At 33.1% G+C, this 12,837-nt stretch overlaps 1 protein-coding gene across 3 annotated transcripts in view; it reads right to left on the bottom strand.

The window, feature by feature from the left end:
• PPP4R4 (protein phosphatase 4 regulatory subunit 4) overlaps nucleotides 1-12,837 on the bottom strand; it is a 130,574-nt gene that overhangs the window by 54,026 nt on the left and 63,711 nt on the right. For all 3 annotated transcript variants that reach the window (XM_001365849.4, XM_007472583.2, XM_056810515.1), the window contains 4 exons: nucleotides 9,154-9,275; nucleotides 2,791-2,913; nucleotides 1,208-1,377; nucleotides 810-929 (listed from right to left, as the gene is read on the bottom strand). In XM_001365849.4, the coding sequence (XP_001365886.1) occupies nucleotides 810-929; nucleotides 1,208-1,377; nucleotides 2,791-2,913; nucleotides 9,154-9,275 (535 nt within the window). The remainder of the gene's footprint in view (nucleotides 1-809; nucleotides 930-1,207; nucleotides 1,378-2,790; nucleotides 2,914-9,153; nucleotides 9,276-12,837) is intronic.

Raw genomic sequence — 12,837 nt, 5'->3', positions numbered from 1 at the left:
TCAATAGAGGAAGATTCTTCATTTGGGATTTCTCTTTACTAGTGAAATCACAGATCCAAACTCTACCCCTAATTTATTAAGAGAAGGCAGCATGATGAGGTAGATAGACTACTGGCTTTGGAGGCAGGAAGACTAGGGGTCTTCTGGTACATTCTGGTTGTTTGAAACTGAGTAAGCCTGTGAATGGTTCAGTGTCATTGGCAACTCATTAAGAATGTGTGCTGGAGAAGACACTGATCTGCCTGGGAAGAGGAAGAGCTTTACCAGGAGCTCCCTATAATGATGTAATTACAGGTTTAGTAAAAAATGACAACTACACAAACTGCTATTCAGATATTGTGTGAACACACTCAAAATAAAGATACAATAGTGAGTTCCTAAGTCCAGTGCTCAGGAATTGAATACAAAAGAAGGATAGAAGGATCCTAGATATCCTAAGTGAAAATACACCAGAGGGAAGGAAGTGTGGGGAAGTGGATAAGTGTCAACCTTAGAAGGAGGAAAATTTGGTTTCAAATCCTGCCTTTGCCACAAGCTAGCTGTGAGAAGACAGGGAAGTCATTACCACTCTGGGCCTCTGGCAACTCTTGAACATGATAAGGTGTAAAGCAGGTGCCTCTCTGCATTTATGGAGAGAATTTACAAAAGAACCTATACCAATTAAATCACAGATCAGGACACAAAATGAAGATTAAAAAATATTATTTTTTAAAAGTAATAAAAATCCAAAGTATAATTCTCATAAAATCAGACATTAACCTGTGTACAATCTGCACCAAAGTAAAATTATGTGGAATTCTTAGACTTACTTCATAGAAGCAAATAGCAATAGTGTGTCTGACTGGCACTTCAGGATCATGACAAAGGCAGAAGAATGAGGAATAAAGTTCCATATGAAAGTTCTTAGGATCCACAAAAACAATCATAGCCTGTTTGAAAACAGTGAAAAGATTGGGGGGGAGCACATCAAAACTTAATGTAAATTTAGTTATAATGATTTTTAATTTGAAATAATATCTATATAACCATCACTTGTTTGGAACCAATATTAGGGGAAGAACAATAGAGAAATTTATTTTTCTGCACATTCAGAGAAAACAAAGAGTAACATGTAAACTATAGTAATAAGTTTTTAATAGAATTTCTAATTTTTTTCCAAAAGTTATTAAAATATATATTTCTTCTGAGTGGAAAATTAATAACTTACTGGAAAGTTGTAAGCACAGTTCTTTCTCACTGTTGCATATCTCTTTTCCTGCTCTAGATTTGGGGGTAGAGCCTGATTATCATTATGCCCATTTTCCTGTTGCAAACCCAATGTACAGAGTTTCTTATAAAACTCCAAGAATCTCAAGTGTTGATCTGGAGTCAAAATTCCTGAAATAAAAGCAGTAATATGATTTCATTTTAAAATTAAAAACATGAGAAACAGTGAAAAATCAGAAGATAAAATGAATAAATTCATAATAAAGCATTGGTTGTAAAAAGTTAATAAAGAAAAAAATGGCATGCTAAAACAAAAAAGAAATGTGACTAAAGAGACCCAAAAGGTTATGCAGATTTATTTTTATTTAAAGAGAATAAGCTTGTTAATGGTAGAAAAAAGGTCTATTTGCCCTTTCATATAGAATACTAAGGATATTTAATACATTACCAATATTAGCAGAATTAATCCTATAATTTGAGAGGGGAGTTGGAGGGGGTGTGGGAAGGAGGAAAGGAGAGGACAGAGGTAGAGACAAAGAAAAAAGAGAGACAGAAACAGAGAGATTCAGTGCTTATTCTGTCAAGCATCATATTCAGTCTTCTGGACAAGTAGGACAGTACCTGTCCTTAAGGAGATTAAATATTGCTCTGTACTATATCAAAATATTTGAACAACTTAAAGCAGAAAATAAATGCTTGTCATCAAGCTTTGTTCAAGGAGAAGAGACTGACATGTATCAGTAAGGTGATTAAATATTGCTCTGATACTTTACCAAAATATTCCAACAACTTAAAACAGAAAATAAATGCTTGTTATCAAGCTTTGTTCAAGGAGGAGAGACTGACATGTATCAAAGCTAAATTAAGGGGGCAGCTGGGTGGCTCAGTGGATTGAGAGCCAGGTCTAGAGATGGGAAGTCCTAGGTTCAAATCTGGCCTCAGACACTTCCCAGCTTGACCCTGGGCAAGTCACTTGACCCCCATTGCCTAGCCCTTACCATTCTTCTGCCTTGGAGCCAATACACAGTCTTGACTCCAAGATGGAAAGTAAGGGTTAAAAAAAAAAAGCTAAATTAATTATACAATGAAAATGCTTTGAAAAATACTATCTCCTAATTCCTCCATTTTTTATAGAAAGTAAGTAATAGTAAGTGATAGATATAGTACTATCAGCCAATGCCCATGCTATAAAAGAAGCTGTGGGATACAGTGGAAAAGTACTAGCTGTACTATCCCTGTTTTACAGATAAGAGTCAACAAGGTGAAATAACCTTGTAAAACAGGGATACATTGGGAGAATCAAATGACATGAAATACAGAGAATGCTTCAAATAATAAAATATTATGTAAATGTGAGTCATAATTCTTATCCTTGCTTTTCTCAATAGATGGAGCTCAGATAGAAACCATCTTAGGACAAGTCTTTATCCTGTTATTATTCTAATACTGTCAGGTGAGGTATGGGGTAATGGAGGGGGAAATTACAGAATAAGAATCTTAAATGCAATGTCTGAATAAAAGAAGACATGAGAAAAAGAAAACTTTATTTTTATTATTAGAATTTTTATAATTATGTCATCATACCATACAATCCGTGGCATAGTTTCCCTAAATGTAAAGATAAAGAAAGAAGAATCGTTTCATCTGTTTTGAAAGATTTTTCACAAAACGATTTTACTAAAGGAAGTATAGTCTGACTTCTGTCATCTGGAAAAAAAACACCACAGAATTAGTGATTTAAATAGGATTACACATTTTATACATAATGGGAAAAAATATATATATATATGTCTAAAGTCCATGAAGCAAACCACACTATTTTATCATTCTAGAAATAAGAAATTTTTTCAAAATTTATATAACTCTCCTCTACCTCTAGGCACAATTACACTTCATTTAGTACAAAAATGCAATGATGTTCCATTTTATTTTATTTTTTTAATGTGTGGTTTTCTTTCTTTTTTTAAAAATTTTATAATATTTTATTTCATCATTTCCGTGCATTATTCATTAAAGACAAAGATAATTTTCTTTTCCTCTCCCCGACACCCCGTAGCCAACGCATGATTCCACTGGGTATCACATGTGTTCTTGATTTGAACCCACTGCCATGTTGTTAATATTTGCATTAGAGTGTTCGTTTAGAGTCTCTCCTCTGTCATGTCCCCTCAACCACTGTAGTCAGGCAGTTGCTTTTCCTCGGTGTTTCTACTCCCACAGTTTGTCCTCTGCTTATGAATAGTGTTTTTTCTCCTGGATCCCTGCAGATTGTTCAGGGACATTACACCGCCACTAATGGAGAAGTCCATTACGTTCGATTATACCACAGTGTATCAGTCTCTGTGTACAATGTTCTCCTGGTTCTGCTCCTCTCGCTCTGCATCACTTCCTGGAGGTTGTTCCAGTCTCCATGGAATTCCTCCACTTTATTATTCCTTTTAACACAATAGTACTCCATCACCAACATATACCACAGTTTGTTCAGCCATTCCCCAATTGATGGGCATCCCCTCGTTTTCCAGTTTTTGGCCACCACAAAGAGCACAGCTATGAATATTCTTGTACAAGTCTTTTTGTCCATTATCTCTTTGGGGTACAGACCCAGCAGTGCTATGGCTGGATCAAAGGGTAGACATTCTTTTATCGCCCTTTGGGCATAGTTCCAAATTGCCCTCCAGAATGGTTGGATCAGTTCACAACTCCACCAGCAATGAATTAATGTCCCTACTTTGCCATGATGTTCCATTTTAAAGACAACCCAAACAGGAGATTTTACAATGATTTTAACATTATAATAACTAATTAAAAATACACATTGACAACATTTTTGAGGGGATACAGGGAAGTATAAGACATTTCCCTGCACTCCATGACCTTATAATCTTTTGAAAAAGATAATGTCTAAAATAATGAAAAAATAGAATTAAACAACTGCTAAGCTATCCATGTAACTTGACTGGATTTCTCCATTTGCTAATGAACATTTTCTCTTTAGACTTCAGAGTATTCTGTCTGCACCTCTCTTATGTATTATTTTTTTATTCTTGTTATCTGCCTACAACTCCATATTAAACATGTTTTAACTGTCTTATCTAAACTATGCATTATCTCTAGCTCCTAGAGTCTATTAAATTCATACACCACTATGAAGCATTTGAGCGATTAAGTATGGATCTTAACTAGACCTGATGCTTCCTAGTTTTCACAGCAGAGTTTCAGTTACTTCTTTGATGTAACTATTCTGTCATTAATCATGTCAAAAGTAAACCAGCTTTCTGTTTTATCTTTGACCCAACTTGTGTTTTGCTGTTCTGGACTTCTTTCAACCACAAAAAGAACTGAAATTTTCCACATTGTCCTCCTTTGGAGATAGGGAAGAGGGAGGGATAATTTCTCTTTCCTCTTAATTTCTTTGCTTCTCAAGGCCTTTGTTATTTTGGATTGATGTTGAGCTGTTTGATTCTTTGTGCTGTTTCCAAAACCTTAGCCTTTTTTAGTTTTCCCCTTTATTACTGGTTAAAGAGCATGAGGAATTTCTGATTTTACTTTTATAGTCTATATTCCTTTCTACGTTTCATTTTCTTTCCCTTTAATGAACTAATATGTTGTTTAAATTTCCTATTGGGTGTATTAGCTAAATATTGATGTAATCTTTCAATGTCTAATGTGTTCCTTCAGGTCTTCATAATTTTTCTTTATTTTAAAATTATGAAATAAAATAATAACTTTAATTTACAAAGTGAAATATAAAAGGACGGTTGCATATGAAATCATGAATCTTTATTACACACAGCTTGCTTTCCTTTTAAGTATGCAATAAATTCCACATGTAACTTTCAAAGCTGTCCTGTTTGTACTTTTTTCGGGTCTTAGTTCAGTTTTTCTTTTGTACATATTTTTAAAAATGTGTCAGTGATCCTCTTTTCTTTTTCTTAACAAATAAGATGCGAAACCTTTTCTTTGATAGTTTTCTCAAACTACTTCTACCATAATTATATATGATGTCTGTCCCTAGGAGTATTCCTATGTAGCTTTAGTTTTTCTCTTATGTTCCTTTACTGTGACAACAGTCTCAGCATATAATATTGTGTGCAGGTCTTAAAGACTTTTGTACTCTATCAAATATCAAGGGAGATGGTTATAGCATCCATAGCTTACCATTCTATAGATTATAATCTATGATCCTATGTATCTCTATAGATATAATATAGTATATATCAGATTTTTAAAATTATTCTGTTTTGGTACAGCTAGCTTATTGGACTCCATCCCATTAAACTCAGATGTTTTTGAAATTCCATTTTATGAATGTTCAACTTCTCACAATTATTTGAGACATTAGCATTATTTCTGCCATTCATTATCAGGAAGTTTATGGTAAGTATATATTTTCAATACTTTCAAAATTTTCAGTTTTTTTCTTCCTTGGATTTGAGTAACCCCTCAACTTCCACTCTTATTTCTTACATTAAGTAGTACTTCTCTTCACTATATTGTTACATAACACAAAGCTGAGAAAATTTTGACAAAAAGTTATATGATGTCCTTGCCTATCATTGATAAAGCCTAATTCCAATTTTGTTCTGGCACACAATACAATTGAATAAAATTGAACTTAAATTCTTCATTGAATTCAGTCATGTGTATTTGTGGTTTGCCCAGTTTAGAGGCCATTATCTGCAACAAAACATTCCCAGCAGGAAGGATATTAGTATTTCTGATTTGTTCTGATGTATCTTGTCTTCTTTTGGTACCAGAATTCAAAGGGGTGCCACATGTTCTGCTGTCCCCTGTGTCATGCTCATAATCAGAATGGTTTCAAATAGGCTCTGCCTCTATGCCTATAGTGACCCAACTATTTTAGATTCAGGGATGTAGCTACATCAGATTGGCTGGGGTTGAGGGCTATATGTGTATGTGTATTGCGTGTCTGTGTGTGTGCCCATGTGTGAATCTAATTAGTAGTAAGCCAAAGCCCAATTTCAGGGCTGCTGTCAAGCTTCTACCAAAACCAGAAGTCTTTGCTATTCATTAACCTTGCTGCCTTTCTCTTACTTTGCTAATGTTTCCCCCTTGTGACATGGATGATGGGTTGGGCTTTGAGGGGATTACTGTTATTATTGAAATATTATACTGCTGACTTATGAGTCACTCTATCAATTAGATCTTTCTATTATGAAGCTCATACATGTACCTGAAGAGCAATTTCCTCTGCAATATAAGGAACTACCCTAAATTTGTCTCCTTCTGAATGCTATTCTGTTGGTTGCCTTTATTATTTTTATTATCTACTATATTATAAACTACATCAGGACAGTGACCATATGATATATAATTTGTATTACTTCCTCAGAGCTAAGCACAGTTCTCTGCATGTAGTAAGCACTTAATATTTATTGAATTAATCTTCATATTTTACTACTTTCAGCATTAATGATGAATTTTCCTTGATTTCCTCAATAATACACTTAAATAAAGTTAATTATGTACACATTATAAAAACATATATTATATCAATACTTTTTTGATATTATGTTTGGCTATATCATAGCTAATGTTCAACAACAACCTAGTCATTCCCCAATTGACAAATGGTTAAGGGATATGAATAGGCAGTTTTCAGATGAGGAAATCAAAACTATCAATAATCACATGAAAAAGTGTTCTAAATCCCTCCCGATTAGAGAAATGCAAATCAAAACAACTCTGAGGTATCACCTCACACCTATCAGATTGGCTAATATGACAGAAAGGAAAATGATAAATGTTGGAGGGGTTGTGGCAAAATGGGATACTATTTCATTGCTGGTGAAATTGTGAATTGATCCCACCATTCTGGAAGGCAATTTGGAATTATGCTCAAAGGGCTTTAGAAGACTGCCTGCCCTTTGATCCAGCTATACTACTACTGGGTTTGTACCCCAAAGAGAGAAAAAAAAAAGTTTGTACAAAAATATTTATAACCATGCTTTTTGTGGTGGTATAAAATTGGAAATCTGTTACCTAAAAATCGCATTCTTCAGGAGCCCACTGACTTCCTGTCATTGCATACTTCCTATAGACAGAGGGATAAATTTAATGCTTTTTTTTGCTTTTTTTGCTTACTGGGTTGCAACCGTGGTGGTAAGTGGGGTTTTTGAACAGGTAGATTAGCCACGGGCATGTGGTTTTTAATTTTGTTATCTTTTTATTTCTTTATTTCTAATGATCATTAATAAATCTCTTAAAATATAATATTTGAAATTATTGTATATTTACTTTAATTTTTACAATGGCAAAAAATTGGAAAAAAGGGGGTGTCCTTCAATTGGGGAATGGCTGAACAAATTGTGGTGCATGATGGTGATGGAATACTATTATTCTATAAGGAATGATAAACTGCTTGATTACTATATGAACTGGAAAGATCTCCATGAACTGATGTGGAATAAAATGTACAGAACCAGGATAGCATAGCACACAGTAACTAAAACATTATGGAATGATCAAAAGTAAACAACTTTGCTACTAGTAGCCCTGCAATGATCAAGAAAAATCCTGTTGAACTTATAAAAAAAGAATGCTATTTACATCTAAAGAAAGCACTATGGGAGTAGAAACACAGAAGACGACATTTGATTTATGGGTATATGATTTGGGGTTGTGGTTTTAAAAGATTACTCTACTACAAATATGAATAATATGGAAATAGATTTCAAGTAATAAAACATGTATAACCCAGTGGAATTGCTTGCAGCTAGACTGAGACCACATTTGAACCCAGGATCTCCCATCTCCAGGCCTGGCTCTCTATTTACTTGGCTACCTAGCTGCCCCAGAAATTACTTCTAATAATGCAGATCAGCACATTCTCTGCAACTTGAAGTACTGAAAAACTGTCTAGAGTACTAAAAGTTTAAGTAATATGCCCAGGTCACAGGTCATATGGCTAATATGTGTTGGGGCACCTGGCTTCAAGATCAGCTTTTATCCACTACTCCATGGCTGCTTCTAAAACAACCAAATAAAAGTAATTGCAAATGAGCACAGATTAAGAACCTGGGGATAATGAGTATTCTAAAATCAATCACTTATTACTTTATCTCTTCTATTCCTCAAGTCTCTTCAAGACCTTGCAGACAGCTGACATTTCATACTGCTCTCTACATGAAAAGCCAATCTCACTTGGATGAACTATCCCATTATTACTGATATCTACCAAATTACCTGCCTATTAATTCTCTTTTCTTTTCTTTGACTTTTTTTTATTTAAATAAAGCAACAAGTTTAATTTTTATAAATGCAAAATGGCAGAAGCTACAGCAAATCTGTAGAAATGCAAAGTTACTGTTCCTTGAGTTTCATTCTTCTGGTATCCCTGATTGCTTCATGAAACTTAGCTTTATATATTGTATACTGTTAATGCTGTTAATGGGATGACTAGTAGTGCTTTAGGCATTCAAGTGCCACTGACAACAGCAGATAGTTACTGTCAAGTCTTGCAACCTGCTAATATTACATACTATTGCTAAATGTGCTACTTTTAGTGAACAGATGTAATGGTGGGTCAAAAAGCATCAGCTTTTCCATTGAAGTCAAGGCATGTCCAAGACAAAAGGTATCAGAGTTGTGACAACTTTGGCAGCAAGGTTTTTAATTCTCTAAGCTGAACATTCCATATTTTTGGTAGGTTTTACTAGTTTTTACTGGAATCTGCAAATGACAAAGACTTGTACTATTTATTTAAAGAACTATTGTGAGATTCATAAAACACTTTGGAAAGAGTGCTTTAAAAGGATAATGTATTATAAAAATAAGATAGGAGAGAATTAGTTTCTTAATCATTTGGAGAGCTGAGAATAATCTAGTGGCCAGATTTATATTACTTAAATCATATAAGAAAAAAACACATGTATGTTGATACACAGAAACGATGATGTATGTGTATATATAAACAATAGAACTTACCTGTATCAAATATTTCAAGCAGATTAACTAAAGTTTCAAATGCTGCAAGTCGTACACTGCTGCTCTCATCTCTAGTTAGTTCTATTAATTCAGGAAGCACGACACTTTTGGTTAGTTCTGCCCTGCACAATGAGTAAGATAATTGGGGGGGGGGAATCTATTAAAATACTCATTAATACACAGCATTTGCAAAGAATACAAAGAAATATAAAGATATGGTTTGTACAAAAGATTTTAACTGAATGCAGAAAAAAGATAACCTACCAATAACTAAAGGATTCAATAAGCATTCAAATTTTTACAAATCAGCTCCAATTGTCCATAGCTATCTATAGAAAGCTAATAACTGCATTATATAGAATATATATGATATATAAATTATATAGATTATGTAAATTACATATATATTATAGATTGAAGACTTCATTATAAGAAAACTCCAGAAAAAGATGAATTGACTCTAGTAACTCATTAATAATTATAAATGCAAGAAGCCAAATAGAATGTCCATATCTAGATGTCAGAGTAGAGATTATTCTCAAAAATTTAGATCATGTTACTACAAGAAAATAATTTCTGCCTGAAGGAATGATATATGCCATTAGAAGTCATAAATGAGATTAGTGTCCAAAATAGTTTCAGAACAGAAATTATATTTATATGTGCAAAAGATCCTTATTTATTATCTTAGTTTGGGCTTTGTTTACTCATTATCAAATGTCATTGCAATGACTATCTTGTGTAATATCAACAGTGTCAAAGGAAAGCTTATGATGTGTTTGGGTTCCCTGTTTATACATAAGATGGCATGAGTCATAATTATACACAATTCAATGAGAAAATCAAAATTATTCAGTGAAAGGTGCAGCATACACTGAAAAAATTCAAGCTATCACTAAGGCATGGGTATGAGGCTACATTTACAGTATAGCAAATGAATGCACTTTGAAGGAATGATTGAAATCATAAAAACACCAGCAGTAGTTTCTTAAGGGAACAGGCTTTAACTCCTTTGTTTTTAAAAATTTGAGTAAAGGATTATTATTAGGGAAAATGAGGAGAGAATTTTAATCCATATATGATGGTACACTTGGAAATAGTTGTCTCATATAGATTTTGTACATATGTACATATGCTGCTGCACAATACAGTGGAAGAAACCCTGTTTGAAGTGAAAAGACTCTAGTTTGAATCCTAGTTCTTACTATATCCTATTTATAAGGCTTTGATCAAATCACTTTACTTTTCAGGCTCTCAGTTTCCCTATATATAAAATGAAGGAAAGCTGGACCTATAAAGATCTCAAAACAATTTGGACTTGTGGAATTCTTTAATTCTTCCACAATGTAAGCCAGTATATAATTTTATGATAAAGGATTCATCTCCTCTTAGAAGTGAAAGTTGTTTATTAAATTGAATTATTCACAATATTTATCCCTTCCAACTTGTAGGGGTTAAGGGTGTGGTGCTACCACGATCTGAAAAACCCACATAAAAATTTTTATACAAGAGAAAAAAACCTGAATTTTTTCATTTTCTTTTATGTTTACACTACCTTATTGTAAAATTTGGGTTAAGTATTTGATCGCTATGTGTAGGTCAATGTTAAGCAAAAATACTGCATTAAAATTGAAAAATACAAAAAAATTAGGTTTTTTAAAAAGTGAAACAAATTGAGAAGAATAATACTGAACATACCATATGTATAACAAAGGACATTAAAAACAACAATAATATACATATTGTATGCATCAATGAGTGACTAAAAATTTTAAGATATTTCTACATTTTTAGTATGTTATGTGCTGGCTTTTACATCATTTTTGCAACTTTAACATCTTACTTATTTTAACTTAAAAAAAAAGAAATTGTGTATGCTATAGTATTAAAAGTTAAAATGTTAATTTTATATAATATTACACATATATTTTGTGTATATCTGAGTTTCTAAACTTTTTCTATTTCATCTGCTGACCTTCACAAGTGGTCCCTGGCTTCTGCAAAATCTCCCCAAATTTTTTATGCCAACTTGTAAAATGTCAAAACCATAATAGAGAAAGTAGCAATGTGGAAAGGATACCTGTACTACTCTCTAGGTAGCATTTTTAAAAAACTTTTAGTGATACAGAGACAGGCTTAATTAGTTGGTTCCAGGTAACAAAACAAAGATAATCATAAATTTTTTTATACATTAAAGATGCAATTTCTTCATGATACCTATGAGAAAAGCAAAGAAACCAACTCTGCATTTTAATATAAGTTTCTATTGAGATGTCAATTTTTATCTACATGTCTGATTAGGTTTTTCTTGTGATTTCTCCCAACTATGGGAAATCAATTAAAACATGATTTGGTACTTTCAATAGTGCAATAGAGCTCTGTGGTAAATAAATATAGATAAAACTAGATACTGATTTATAAAATGGATTTTAACATGTTTTAAATCTCATTAGATATCTTCTATTACTAAAAAATTCTTTGTATGTAGATGAATATTTCAGGGCAGATTCAAGAGAATCTTACCACTTTATAGAAGAGTATGAAATATAACATGCAGAAAAATTCAGATGAAGTAATTGGCTATTCTACCAATATGGTAAGAGCTTTGCTTAGTCAGGGGTGTGAATATGGGCCAGATTGAGTTCATTTCATGAGACTCCTAAAAGAACTAGGTTAGCATTAGGGACCCTTCAGAAGAATAATTTTAGGAGATTGATTACTCCAAAGAGGGGCTAGAGAGAGGGTCTTTTTGCCATATAAGGTATCATAAGTAATTATTCTATAGTAGAATTACTAGATCCTTTTACAGGTATGACTCAGGATCATATTCTATCTACTCTGAATCACAGAGAACAATCAAAATCCATCCTAGTCAAGAAACCTTTCAAGTTGGATAAGAAACCAAAACAAAATGGTGATGGTGGAGAGCAAATTATAATCTAGAAACAAAAAGCAAATATAGGGGAAAAGGCCACTGTCCTTAACTATATAAGAAAGTACTAAAGAAAGGCTTCTGATAAACACAAAGACTCTTTGGGCATTTAGCATCTATTTAGAATTGGTGCACTTAGTTTGTTTCTAAGGTGTGCTTTCCCCTTCTTTTCTTATCACTATGGAATGAGGCAGGAAATGAAGAGACAGGCTTGGCCCATGATCTATTTTTCTGAATAAGAGAATTAGGTATCCTATGTTAGTACTTGTTAAACCCCATATACAAAATGAGAGAGGAGCATGCCAGGGATAGACAACATAAGCCTGGGGTTTCACAGGAAATGATAAAAATCAGATATCATTGTTAAATTTCTAAAACCAAATCATATAACAAAAGCAGCAAAATGGATGAAAATACCATAGTTAGGTTATAAGAATGGCCTGTCATAGGCCATAATTCCTTCCTGGATTCAATTATTTGGAGTTACAATTAACTAAATGAGGCTGCAGTTTTTGAGAAAGCATTGTGGTTGGGGATAAGATGATGAGGAGGCAGAATATTATAACATAAGATTAATTTCAAATCTTATCTTCAATACATCCTAAATAATTGGTTTTTTGGTTTTAGCTTTCAAAACAGCACCCACAATACAGTAGAAGAAAGAACAGTTCTCATTATTTCCCAAGGACTTCTTACAGTGGTATGATTCCTTATAACACAGATAATGGTTGTAAGACAATTATATTAAAAAA

This window comes from Monodelphis domestica, chromosome 1, assembly GCF_027887165.1.
Source record: "Monodelphis domestica isolate mMonDom1 chromosome 1, mMonDom1.pri, whole genome shotgun sequence".
Classification (NCBI taxonomy): domain Eukaryota; kingdom Metazoa; phylum Chordata; class Mammalia; order Didelphimorphia; family Didelphidae; genus Monodelphis; species Monodelphis domestica.
This window is presented reverse-complemented; position numbering and strand designations above follow the sequence as displayed.